The sequence below is a fragment of the Notechis scutatus genome, chromosome 1 (assembly GCF_049901735.1).
Source record: "Notechis scutatus isolate UNSWTSFEM ecotype Mainland chromosome 1, rNotScu1.2, whole genome shotgun sequence".
NCBI classification, from domain to species: domain Eukaryota; kingdom Metazoa; phylum Chordata; class Lepidosauria; order Squamata; family Elapidae; genus Notechis; species Notechis scutatus.
In genome coordinates this window covers 106,775,472-106,789,239 of record NC_142009.1, presented here as the reverse complement: position 1 = coordinate 106,789,239, position 13,768 = coordinate 106,775,472, and the positions used below count along the sequence as shown (strand labels likewise).

The 13,768-nt window shown below is 37.0% G+C and overlaps 1 protein-coding gene across 3 annotated transcripts in view; it reads left to right on the top strand.

Moving 5' to 3' along the window:
- PRDM1 (PR/SET domain 1) overlaps window positions 1-13,768 on the top strand; it is a 108,964-nt gene that overhangs the window by 72,398 nt on the left and 22,798 nt on the right. The window contains exons 1-2 of one of the 3 annotated variants that reach the window (XM_026666618.2): window positions 6,283-6,618; window positions 8,107-8,358. In XM_026666618.2, coding sequence (XP_026522403.1) covers window positions 8,173-8,358 — 186 coding nt within the window. In that variant the 5' untranslated portion in view covers window positions 6,283-6,618; window positions 8,107-8,172. Of the gene's footprint in view, window positions 1-6,282; window positions 6,619-6,845; window positions 7,141-8,106; window positions 8,359-13,768 lie in introns of those variants that run through there. The other 2 variants (XM_087942775.1, XM_087942784.1) reach the window with 2 other exon arrangements.

Genomic DNA, 13,768 nt, shown 5'->3' with positions numbered 1-13,768 from the left:
AAATGCTGACTAATAAAGTAATTGAGGTTTTCTCTGAACAGAAAAGGAACAATAAAAGTATGATTTAAAAGTGTGTTTTCTGGAAAGAACACCACTGAATTTGCAAGTTCCAGATGGTATGAGTGAACTCTATGTAAAAACAACAAACTGCCAGTCAGATAATATATTTCTAAATATTAATATGGGGGAAAGCAGGAATGACAAATTACATGGAACACCCAAGAAGTCAAAAGATATCTTGATATATAAACAGTATAAATGAGTCTTATTTTTTTCACAATTCAATATACATATTATGGATATGTACATATGTAATACACTGTAATATACTCTACATTAGTGATCGCCAACTGGTGGGCCGAGGACCACTGGTGGTACACAAGAGAATTTTGGTGGTCCGCAGAGAAATGTCCTCCAAAGCACTCCCCCCAAAGCAATTAATCCAGGCTGTGCAGGAACACAAGGCTGCGCCACCCACATGGCCCATTCATCTGCTGGCTCGCACCCTTTCACCGAGCACAAACCTTACCTTGAATAGAGCCACACAAGCTGGAACTGGAAGGTAAGACCCAACAGCGGGGAAGGGAAATCCACCTGAGGTGGCTTGCTGAAATTGGTGGGAAAGTCGGTCCCATATTCCAGAGCTGCAGTAGTCACAAGACTGGCCCTTTGGTCATCCCGTAGCAGCTGCTCCAGTCCATGGCAGGCCGGTGCACCCAGATGGAGGAGCAGCAGCTCCGGGATGACCAAAGGGCCAGTCCTGTGACTACTGCAGCTTTGGAATATGGGACCGACTCTTCCAACCAACGTCAGCAAGCCACCGTCAGGCAATATTCATATTTATGGTCCATGGGATTTAAAATTGTGAGTTTGGTGGTCCCTGAGGTCCAAAAGGTTGGTGCTCTGCTCTACATTACATGCCATATTGAATAAGACTTTATAAAGCAGTAACGTATTTTGGATAAATATTGTTAGAACCAGGCCCAGCTCAACATAATTTGCTGTCAAACACAAATAGCAGTTTACTACCTATAGAAGTGAGAATGTGTAGTAGGGCACTCAAATCATTTTGCGACTTGAGGCATAAAATCCCTCGTACGAAATAAAGTAATTATGGATTATAATTAATTAATTCAGTAATTCATTAATTAAGGTTTGCAAAGGGCTAGGTCCAACACTGAATGGCTCTCTATTTAAATACTGTCTGCTTTATTGGATTTACCATCTTTAATTCTGGGTCGGACTGCACTCTCCCAAATAAAAATAGCATATAATTTGAAGGTTCTCCTGGATTCTTGGCTCCTGTTCTGTAAAAAGTAGCAACCATAGCCAGACAGGTCTTTCCCAGATACATTTGTACGCCATCTATGACACTTCCTGGATCAGTTAGCCATTCTTGAATTCATTTGTGCTCTAGACACCTCCTCCTAATTTGGACTACTGCAGTGTACTCTATATTGGACTACATTTGGCCAATCAGAATTTATAGCTGGTCCAAAATGTAGTAGTGTAAGTAGTTATGGATACTTCTCATATTTTGCATGTGTAATTCCTCTATTCTGCAAGTTCCACTGTTTACCAGTTACGGACACAGTTCAAAGTACAAATGATCCTCATTTAACGACCACTTGTTCGGCAACTGTTAAAATTTAGGATAGGCTGAACAGTAGTTACAACTGGATCTTGAATTTATGGTTGTTGCAACATCCCATAGTCACCTGTTCACAATTTGTGACCTTCCTTGCCAGCTTTTCACAAGCGAAGTCAATGGGGAATTCAGCGGGAAGTTCTTGTTTAACAACCTTGGCTGTCCTTTAACAACAGCAACCAGGACTGCCAGGATAGTTATCCCTAAGTATTGTAGTCACATGGTTTTTCGACATACCACCATATTGCTAGTGTTTTTAAATGAGGACTATTTTTATTGAGTTACTGCTGGTAACAATTCAAGTATTGAAGGTATTTAATTGTTCCATATAAAGGCTTTCATGAATTAGGACCTGGATACTGATGAAACCATCTCCCCAGCTACTGCTGCCTATTCAATAAGATCCGGCAAAATTGATTTGTTGGTGGTACCTTCTATCAAGCAATGTCATTTTGTGGGAATTAGGAAATTATTATTACTACACCTGCTTTACAGGCCAGCATCACACCCCTACCCCCACAAGCCCATGTGGCCCTGCCCCTGTTATGTAGACAACAATCTGGCTCTTTAAATAAGCCCTCAGGCAGAGTAGATCCATTTCCTGGACTGATTAATTCCATTTATTTAGAGGGATCATGAGTTGCTCTGTCAAACTAATGCATTATCTAAAAGAGTAGTCAACCCAACCACCAAGGCTTGATAGAATAACCCAGTTTTCACTATTTTCTTTTTCAAAATGAGAAAGAAGCCATTTGAATATTCCCCTATTCTAGACAAAGAAAGCTGCAACTGAAAAGACCTGTTTCCATGTCCCATGTAGATGACAGTCTCTAATTGAGGAGAGGCATTGAGGGCCTGCCTGCCAAAATGTAGCAAATAGGTATTATCAGGGGAAAAATGTATGAGTTAGTAAATCTTGTTTTATTTTACCAACGTGCAGAGAGTTTACAATTTATTATTGTATTACTGTTTTTTAACCTTTTTATGTACTTTCCTTGGAGTTGCTTTCCCAATTAAGGCAGGAGGTAAATTGAATAATTTTTATTTATTAATTATGCTGTTTTTCATGGTATCCAATATCACTAAGGGAAATGCTAGCCCTGATTAGAATACTTAATTGCCTCTGCGACGTGTCATGCAGTTCTTAAAGCCGCCATGTCCTTTGTTCAGCATCTAAATTTTATTTAACGCTGGGATGAGCACGCCAAAGGGTTGGAGGGAAAGGGCTTGTAAGGTTTGCCCTTTCCCCTGTTTTTGTTATGATTTGAAACCTTCGTTGCCCAAGGATATGGGATCATATCCTTCTGACATTGTATGTATATTCAGGGACAATTTCTTAATCTTTTTCAGGTTTCATTACAGTCCTGACATTTCTCTTAGTGTTCTCCTTTTTTGGAATCCATCTGCAAATTCTAAATTAAGTATTGACACACAGATTAATGGCAACCATGTATCACCCATTTTTATTTTTACTTGCTTATTAACCTACACCAAGATGTACCCAAAGAGAAAGAACCCAGTTCCGCTGAAGAAAGTAGCAAGAAGCAAAGAAAAGCTGAAGTAAAATTATAAGCACAGTTGCACTTCCATGATTTTCACTTTATTTAACAACCAAATTGCCAGAACTATTTTTGGTTGCTGAATGAAGAATATCTGTATACTCTCTAATATACTCTGTAATAAAATGAGTCAGGTCATTCATGTTAGAAGGAACGTGTGGGTTGGGAAGCATAGCTATTTCCTACACCAAAGCAGCTTCAGATTATACTGTTCCACTGAGATCTGTAATGCTTTTATGGGAAGTCATATTGGCCACACATGACCCATGCCTGTTAGTAGAGCAGTATGCAGAAACAGCCCTCTAGCTTGTGCTGTTCCACAAGATTAGAATCAAATAACCACATTGACCATTATCTTTATTATGGTAATATGGAAAAGAGTTTATCTAACTTCTGTTTGGGTTATCCAGTTTTCCCATATCCACAGATTTTGGAGTACAATACTCCTTGACTTACAACCACAATTGAGCCCCAGGTTTATGTTGCTAATTGAGAGATTTGTTAAATGAGTTTTGCCCCATTTTATGACTTTTCTTGTCACATTAGTTAACTGAATCACTGAAGTTGTGAAGTTAGTAACACAGTTGTTAAGAGAATCTGGTTTCACTTAAATCTGGTTGACGTTGCTTGTCAGAAGTTTGCAAAAGGTCATCACATGATCCCACGGCAACTATCATAAATATGAATCAATTGTCATGCATCCAAATATAAATCACATGACCATGGAGATGATGTAATGGTTGTAAGTGTGAAAAATGTTTATAAGCAGAGGTGGTATTCAGCAGGTTCTGGCCAGTTCTGGAGAACCGGTAGCAGAAATTTTGAGTAGTTCAGAGAACCGGCAAATACCACCTCTGACTGGCCCCGCCCGCATCTATTCTCTGCCTCCCGAGTCCCAGCTGATTGGCTGGGTCTTCTTTGGTTGCCCTGCACAGGAGAATGGAGCTGGAAAGCAGGTTAGTGGGGTGGGGAAGGAATGGCATTTTGTACTAACCTTCCCCCTGGGGTGGTGAGGGAATGGAGATTTTACAGTATCCTTCCCTTGGCACGCCCACCAAGCCACGCCCACAGAACCGGTAGTTAAAAAAAATTGAATCCCACCACTGGTTATAAGTCATTTTTTTCAGTGCAGTTATAACTTTGAACGGTCACTAAATGAACTGTTAAAGTATTAATATGAGGACTACTTGTAGTTACAGGAAGTAGTAAGGTGCAATTTTATTTCTCATAGAAGCCACAGTTTTATATTTCAATACAAAATACAGAATTAGACTTCGAGCAATCTTCTGGTTCATCATCAATTATCAAAATCAAGGTGGCCATATTCTTTTGTTTTGAATGCTTATTTCTATTGCATATTCTATAATTTGCATAACTTCTGTAAATTCTTTTGTTGACTTATCAAGTACTTGTCTGATACTATGTCTTAGTAATGCCCAGTGATTTGCGAATATTTGATTAGAATATGTCAGAAGTCTTTATACAAATAAATGCTACACTTTATACTCTCTAGACAAACAAATAATCTCGTTCACCTTCAGAACTTCAAGGACTTCAGAAATCTGTGGTATGGCCCAGTGGTAGTATTCAATTTTTTTTTACTACCAGTTCTGTGAGCGTGGCTTGGTGGGTATAGTGTGGCTTGGTGGGCATGGCAGGGGAAGGATATTGTAAAATCCCCATTCCCTCCTCACCCCACTAACCTGCTTTCCAGCTCCGTTCTCCTGTGCAAGGCACCAAAAGAAGACCCAGCCAATCAGCTGGGACTCGGGAGGCAGAGAATAGATGGGGGTGGGGCCAGTCAGAGGTGGTATTTGCCAGTTCTCCAAACAACTCAAAATTTCTGCTACTGGTTCTCTAGAACCTCTCAGAACTGGCTGAATACCACCTCAGGTAAGGCCTGTATGTTAGAACTAAATCAGAGATTGGTTCTCTGAATAATAAAAATCCTCACAAATACACTCACTTGTATTTTTAAACAAGTCAAAACAGGTTCCTTCCTACGCAAGAGGAAAGGCACGGTAAAATAAACATGTCTGAAGATGCGAGTTAAAAAGGAAAAGTTGGAGACTTGTCCTTTGTTGAACTGACTTGGTATTTTTGATACTATGTGTGACTGTGCCTGGAGCTATGCGACCTCACAATTGTTGTGAGCTGAAGGATTCCACACTGAAGGGCCAGGACCACTAAAGGAAGTTATGCATCTGGTTTGTTTGGTAATGAGAAATAGGAATGCGAGGTTTAATGTACTTCATAATAGGCAAACAGGACATTGTATGCCATCATCACAGGATGTCCTTCCTTCAAGGCAGCACATTAATATGGAAAGAAGGAAAAGAAATGGCAAGAACACATGCCTGTGTAATTATTACACACAAATACTTATTTCATTAGTGACACACTCTTTAAGTGATTGTGTCTATTACACATTTTAATAATGCAGATTTTCTTTCTGGACTACGTTAGCATTTGAACTACTCTCTACAAAAACACCTGCAGGGTAATGCTGTGTTGTTTCTTCTTTAACTGATGCTGTTTTAAAATAGTACAAAGGTAAGGCTGCAGCCCTGTGCTCACTTTCCCTTGAGTAAAAGTTCTATTAATCTGAATAAGGAGTGTAAAAAAAGAGGGGGGAGGATAATATCTGTGTTGTACAGAAAATTTTGGTGTTATTTTTAATTTAAAAGCTTATGACAGATCAAATTGCGTAACAGCCTTTTTTCTTTCTTTTCCTTTTTTCTACCTCAGTTATAAAGTCATTGACAGAAATTTAATTGGGTTTTTTGATGTTCCTGGAAAGTTTAGTTTAGAGATAGAAGTAGGGAACAGAGAAATAATGTTGTTCTGTTTTACACCTAATTCTTCATACTGGGTACATACACAGCATATAACCACCTTATATTATTTTTCACCAACAAATATTTCCCCTTCCCTTAGAAGATAATTCCAGTGCCACCAGCCTATTAATCAGCTTACGTGTTAATTGGAAAATCTGCATTGCTGTGATTTTCAGAAAGGAAAAAAATTCCTTCTGAGTGACTTGGATAATCAGGTATAGCCCCACCCCCTTCTCTTGACAGCTCTGAGTGTAAATCAGAAATGACTGGCTCATTGGAAACTTGCAGCAGGGAGGAGAAAGGAAGAGTCTGTTTCGCTAGTAGAGACTGAAACACTCAGCCCTCCAGTCTTTCAAAGGAGTTAAAGCCTAAGAACAGCAGCACCTGTGACAGGGAGAGAAAACTCGTGAATGAGAGGCCAGCCCAAGCAACAAGAGTTAAATCTCGAGGCATGAGTCAGTCTTACTTCCACGGACCAAGTGGAAGGCAGAGGAAATGTTTACTCTTTAGCTATGTGTGAGACTTACCTGAAACGCCAGGCTGCCAGCTGGAAGTATTTGTGGACTGTACCTTGGTAAGCAACTTTTTTTCAGATCGCACGAGAGGGTTTTTTGAATGAAACATAGCAAGAAGCACTGTGACAATGGCAAGCGTTTGTTTTCTTGAAAGTGCTCTTTCTAAGGTGCCTTAAAGTTCAAGGGACCTTTGTTTTTATGATGATTAATTCTTTCACTGCTACTAGCAACTGTCAGTTGAGTTTCACTATTATTTCGCTCTTCGCTCTCCTAGCGTGTTAAAGTGTGAAGCTTTTTTTTCATACGGTGCTAGAGTCTCTGGAATGGTCCTATCAGCATTTATCTGAAGAACTATTAAACCTGCCAGAGTTGAATTCTGTGAGAAAATACAGAATGAAGCAGGTTTGTGTTTTTTTTGAGGGGGGGGGGTTGGCCTTTTTCAAAATATTTCTTTGAATTGGGAATATGACCTACTTGATCTCAGTCCAGAGGATTAGTAGTATAATTCTGGAGCTTCAGGTTTTTGTTATGGAAAATCTATAGTTTAATCCATTGTCTTTTTACTTGGGGGAAACAGAATGGTAAGTTAATTTGTTTTAATATGCAAATTATTTTGCTACTTCTACTATAGGAATAGTTGTAAATCTAAATGTTATAATTGCACTATAATAAATCTGTTCATATTTCTACCGTATAATAATACTACTGTCCTGTGTTTAAAGTGTGATATTTTTTCTAAAAAAAAGACAAATAATACTTTATGCAATAATAATATTTGAACATTGTAAGGTAGCCTTTAATATTGTACCTGAACCATAGATGAGGAACTGAGATGTCTTGTCTCTGAATTTTGTGACTGTGTATTTGAAATAGAAGCATTGTGGTTCATCTTGTAAGCCATGAGCTATTTTCAGCGTAGTTCAGTTGTATTTTACACACTTTTTGGAATATGTAAGAATATGTTAAGTGAGTAGTATTTCTAGTTACTTTGGATTGTTTCTGGAGTGGTAGCAACAGGATGCAGCCTTCCTCGGCTTTCTCTACCAGAGGATAAGAGGAAGTCAATACAGGGTAGGAAGGGGGGGAAATGTTGTTTTTAAAAGTTGTCCTTATGTTGGAAGTTGTGGGAAAGTTCAGTCTTCCTCATTTGGAAAAAGCAAGCCAGGTTCCGCTCTTCCAGCCTGCACTTTCCATTTTTAGCTCTTTCAGACGCAGACAGCAGTTCCTTCCTTTTCCTTTCCTTGTTTATGACACTTTCTTAGTGCAGTTTTCCAACAAGCTGTGTTGTGTAGAAGGTTTTTTTGCTTTCAGATCACACACCCCAATTCAGATAATAAAGAAACAATGTGAAAGAGGTATACGGTTTTTCTGCCCCCACCCCACTAGCTTCAGCTATTCAATATGGTGTGTCAAGGAAGTCAGCCCCAAAGTGCAACTCTTAACTGTCCTGCTCATGTTCTCAGTGTACTCCCAGATAGCCATTTAGATCTATTTGCCAGCAGTCTTGAAAACAGAATGACAAATGTGTACATATGTATTTTTTCCAGGCTGCCGCACAGTGTAGCCCATATATTGTGAATTCCAAGGGACAGAGCAAAGGGACAATATTGATAATGAAAATGGACATGAAGGATGCTGATATGACTCTATGGACAGAAGCTGAATTTGAAGACAAGTGTACCTACATTGTAAATGATCATCCGATAGAACCCAGCTCTGCAGAAGGTTGCACCATAACTCAGGCCGAATCATCTTTGCCAAGGAACTTGATTTTCAAATATGCAGGAAATTGCAAAGAGGTAAGAACAAGTTTACCAGGAATGATTACAACAACCTGAAATACCCTTTTGATTTCTGTTTGTTTTTGAAAGAGGCATTACCATTTTTTCTTTTTTTAAAGCATAGAAAGGGCTTGAAGAAATTTCTCCCTTTTAATATCATTGTATCATCCTTATTTTACTCCATCAAAAACAAACAAACACTTCATGACCTGTATTTCTATGTATCCTACATGTGCTGGTGTATATATGGAATTTGTGCGCATGATGTGGTTTAGCAGACTAGCGGCATTTCCAAACTTGTATCCCTGATCAGTTTAGAATTAGTTGTTTTGTATAGTCGTAAAACACATATATCTGTAAAACACAGGATATACATTGCTTATAAGTGACCCTTTTGTTCTGAAACAAAATTATGTCAGATCAGTGAAATCATTTAAATACCCTGCATTTAAATGGTTTGTTTATCTAGGACAGGAACTTTGTTGGTAGCTGGAGATACAGGTATACTTTAGTCCGTGTCTCTGGAGTGGGTGCATTCTTGGTTGTTGTTTCAGAAGGGCAGAGAATAAAAATCAGCCTAGATGAGCAATTGGTTGCCTGTTTATTCCTTCATATAGAGTAGCTATTATAGTTAGGCGTGATGTTCAGCCGGCTAATAATGGTAGGGCCAGCCCATCATTTTTTTTGTCCCTCTCCTGTGACTTGTGGTGGAACAGCTATAACCTGTGTTGCTACTGTGGCTAAATAAACTGACCACAGGAGCTCATGGAAGGGTGTACGATCATTCCTTTCTAGTTATTAAAAAGATTCTTCTTAAAACAAACAGCATGGAAACTCTTGTATTCAAAAACAGGATCAAAACTTGAACTGATATAAAATGTAACTTATTAACATTATTCAGAAATTGGGTGGCAGCCTATTATCTCTGCGCGTTAATTCTTGGTGCTGCTCTTCTCTTATCTGAACTGAATGATAAGCTGGAACAACTGAAGTTTTCAGTATTCTCTATATATACTAGGCCCTTGAGTTAGGCAATAAAGATGTAATTCTTTGACTAATATATTCAGGATTTAGCTGATTGGCCTGAAAACCAACTAGCTAATATCCATTGTAAAACCCATTTTGTAATCTTAATCTTCTTGTTTCATTGCGGACAGTCTAAAAAAAATACTGCTTTGTTATAGGCTGCCAAACATTCATAATTTGTGAATCATTTTTTAAACCATTATATTGAATAATAGTTTAGGAAACTACAAAATGTATAGTTGTTTTTCATAAAATGTAATTCTGTGGATCTTTACAGAGAAGGTTACTGCTAGACAATATCTTTAACTTTTTTTTCCATTCTAGTTTCCTTTGCTATCTGAAAAATTGAAAGAAATTGCACTATTGTATCCTGTCCCATATACCATTTAAGATACAATATCTGTATGTTGTTCATAATATGCTAGCTCAGATTTAGCTGGCTTTGTAATTATTATATCAGTTCTGTGGTCAATTTGGCAGAATGTTGGGTTAATTTGTATTAGAGTTTGTGAACAATTTGGTAGGAGAGGGGAGAGAACCAGAATGCAGAACCCAATTATCTTGGTGTCCTAGATCTTGAACTATTTTCATTAATTCATAAACATAGATGCAATGAGAACATTTTATTATCATAGCATATTATGTTCATTGATAAACTTGGTTTTAGGGCATACTGCAAAATATTGTATGCCAAAAAATAATCTAAAGGAACTGCATCTTATATGTAGGCTTGAGGTTGTAGCTTTTGGCAGACAAAGGTCTTGCTATTTTTCAGGGATAGATTACTCAGACATGATCACATATAATGATGCAAGAAGTGAGCTGTTTTTATGGAGAAAAATATGCTTATGAAATGTTAATGCTGTCATTAAGAAACTGCATTTAGAGTAATATTCCTAGAGCCTACAGATACTCCTGTGTTTTTACATGCACCTGTGTGTGTCTTGTTTTTGTTTATTTCTCATTGCTTTGCTAATCCTGGAACTCCACCTTTTAATGAAAAGGCAAGACATGTCATATGGTTGACCTTTGTTGGGGATTACTTTATGGAACTGTTTTTCATTGTACGATTTCCATTAGTAAGCGTATGGGTATCTTAAAGCAGTTTTAGTTTTTAAAGTTCAAAGGTGTATCATTTATCTATGGACATTCATGATGTAGTATTTTTTATTTTTTTCAGTGTGGACAAGTAGAGTTTTCTTTTTGAATGGACACTCCTTTTAAATGAAACCCTCAAATTGGGTTCCTTTAAAATAATAGGCAATATTTTTTTAAAAAAACCTATCAGATTATTGAAAAAAAACCCTCAAATATCCACATATAAATGGACACAAATGGAATACACACTGGCCAGATAGAAAGATTGGTACCAGGGAAGTGTCCATTCTAGTGCAACCAATCACAGCAGAGGAGACCATGTCAAGCTGCTTTGGTAGAGATCTACAGAAGAATCTCCACTTTAATTTCTATATGGACTTGTGGCAAGAAAAACTTGCTTTTATGATAGCCTAGTCTCAGTTTTTTTAACAATTACAGATCAAAATCTTTTGATTTGAGAAAATATTTTTAAAGGGTGGTTGTGTTCCATAGAGCTGATTCCATGAAGTAATCTAGATGCTGTATTTTTGTACAAACTGGTACTTAGACCCACAAAAGATACTGCTCTTTATTAATTGCACTTGAAGAGAATTATACCTCAATATTTATTGGTTTGCTCTTTTAGAATTAAGCCACCCTTCCAGCCAATAAGATTATGGTAGTTCACAGAAAAATCAAACTAAACATTTAACCATATTGTACACTAACCCATTAAATAGATATTTATCACTTGAATATCTTGCAGATGTTGTTGCTATGTTCATGTAAGAAGGAAGCAACAGGAAAACATTATCTCTCACTCCACCCTTTTAAAAATGAATAAATTATAGGATGTAAGCTCTCTTCAGTGCATTATTCTCCCAGTGTGGTTGAAAACAAAAGAAATTGGGTATTATTCTAGACAAAAGCTTAAGTGAACAAGACATCATGGAAATAGGGAAGTGGAGGTTAAGCTAATAATTATTTCTCATAGACATCAATCCAGGTTCAGTTTATTTTTTTATTTATTATTACTTCGGAAGTTGATGCTCCATCACTGAAGGCTTTTAAGGAGAGACTGGACAGCCACTTGTCTGGAATGGTACAGGTCTCCTGCTTGAGCTATGGGGACTAGTAGACCTCCAAGGTCCCTTCCAATTCTGTTATTCTGTTGCTATTATTATTTGATGAAGTTATATGTGCTAGTGATATTAGTTAGTGCCCATTAAAAGAAATAATAGCTTGTGTCTTTTATCTACATTCAGCCTGTGTCTTATGAAGGGTCATTTTAATAAGTTAATAAGTACTTACATAAAATTTGCATGGGATGTATCAAGTGACAGACAAAATGTTACACAGAAAAGGTGCTGATGCCCAGAAAGAATCAAAAGAAGTGGCTTCTCTATACAGATAAAACATGAAAGCGGAAAGATATTTCAATAAAAATGTTTATATAAGTGATACAGTGGCTCTGTTCCAACAATTGGTGACCCTTTTTTTAAAGAGTTCCCTGTTAATTTATTTTTCTTTAATTCAGGAAGGCTAATAGCCTGTTCAGGATATCACTAATGTTCAGGAAAATTAATAGGATTAAGTTCCCTCTGTCAAATTCTAGTGTGCATTCCTATGAAGAAAAACAAAGGAACTGATTGTAAGACAATTAACAGGGTTCAGCCCAAAATCTGAAGTTTAAAGATCACACCAGAATAGCATAATATAGAAGCAATTCTGTGACTTTATACCTAAAGCACTAGTAACACATTAAAATTTAATGAATAAGAATGTATTATAATACTTGTAATCTTGCTTTTTAAAAAAAATAATGTAGAAACACTTTCCTGTGTCTTGTTTTCCAATAGTCCATTTTCAGCAGGCCAATTTTGAGGATTTTATATGAACAAGAAGCATAAGGGTCTTACCCTTCAGTGACACATTACTATACTTCATATTCTATGAGTAACATCCATATACTAATAGTAGAACTAGTAATTTTGTGAATTAAAGACTTTCTATAATTGTTATATCTTAAGAGGGGGGGAAGTCTGTCTAACAATTGTACTTATCATAGCACCAGGAGAAACTTTTCTATTCAGTTTTAAAATATAGGCATTACGTTCCTTTGTCATCAGAGTTTCTTTGTCAGAGATACTATTCAGAAGGTCTGCTGTCATTCCCATTAGTGGAGAATTTGTGGTGTTGGGGCAGCATTATTCCAAAGCAGATGTGTTTAAGGACACCTAGTGGGCAAATTTGAAATATCACTTTGTGTCTCTCAAAATTCAACAAGGCTTATTTTACATTCCTTTTTGATTTGTAGTTGTATTTTTTAAAGATGTGTATATTTTAACATTATGGTCACTTTTTAAAAAAAAATGCCATGCTACCACTTTAATGTGCCATTATGAAAATATAATGAAACTCAATTCCCTGATTTGTGGCTCAAAGCTGGATTTCTATAGAGTTTCTCTATACTATATCATATTATCTGGGAACGTCATAGTTAAATCCTGAAAATATAACTTTTGTGCAACCATTCTACAATAAATAATTTCTGGTAACTTAGCGTAGTATTTCATTCACACATTCAGAAAATTAATGTGCTCTTTAGAATAAATTTAAACGTAACATATAACTAACACTAAGAAAATAGCCACTAAGATCCTTTCTAGGGAGGATATTAATTCAAAAAAGGCTAGTTATATGTATGAGGAAACCTAAACAACTGCGGTTCCGGTGCATATATTCTCAACTCTGATTCCACTTACCTTTTCCTCCTCAAAGAATGTGATTCTTCCAGTGTACCCAATGCTTGATAATAGCTGTAATTTATTCAGGATGATACTTCATGCATCTAATGAGGTGTATATGAAAACTTTAGCATCCATTTATTTTTTAAGGTGCCAGAAGGCTATGTTTTGTTTTGTTTTTCTGCTACAGACTAACATGGCAGTTTTTATGGAAATGTAACGTTGGAATGAAAACCTGAGAGTTGCTAATTATGACAGATAATAGCAAGCAGCATTTCCCAGTTTTGCTCTCTCATTCTCCCCTTTCCTCTTAACTTGCAAATTGTAAAATTTTCATGTGGTGTTTAAAAAATATTTGGGAACCCTGTGCAATTTTTCTTAACCATTATCTGAATAGGAAACTTAGCCAAATGAAATCGCTGGAATTAACAAATATTACTCTACAGCTTGGTTAAATATTACAAACAGTCCCCTCTGTTGTTATTGTCCCTCATGCCATTAAACAAACCATTCCACTCCCCCCATATATACCCAGCCCATCGTACACACACATACTTAATGAGGATAACTGACATATC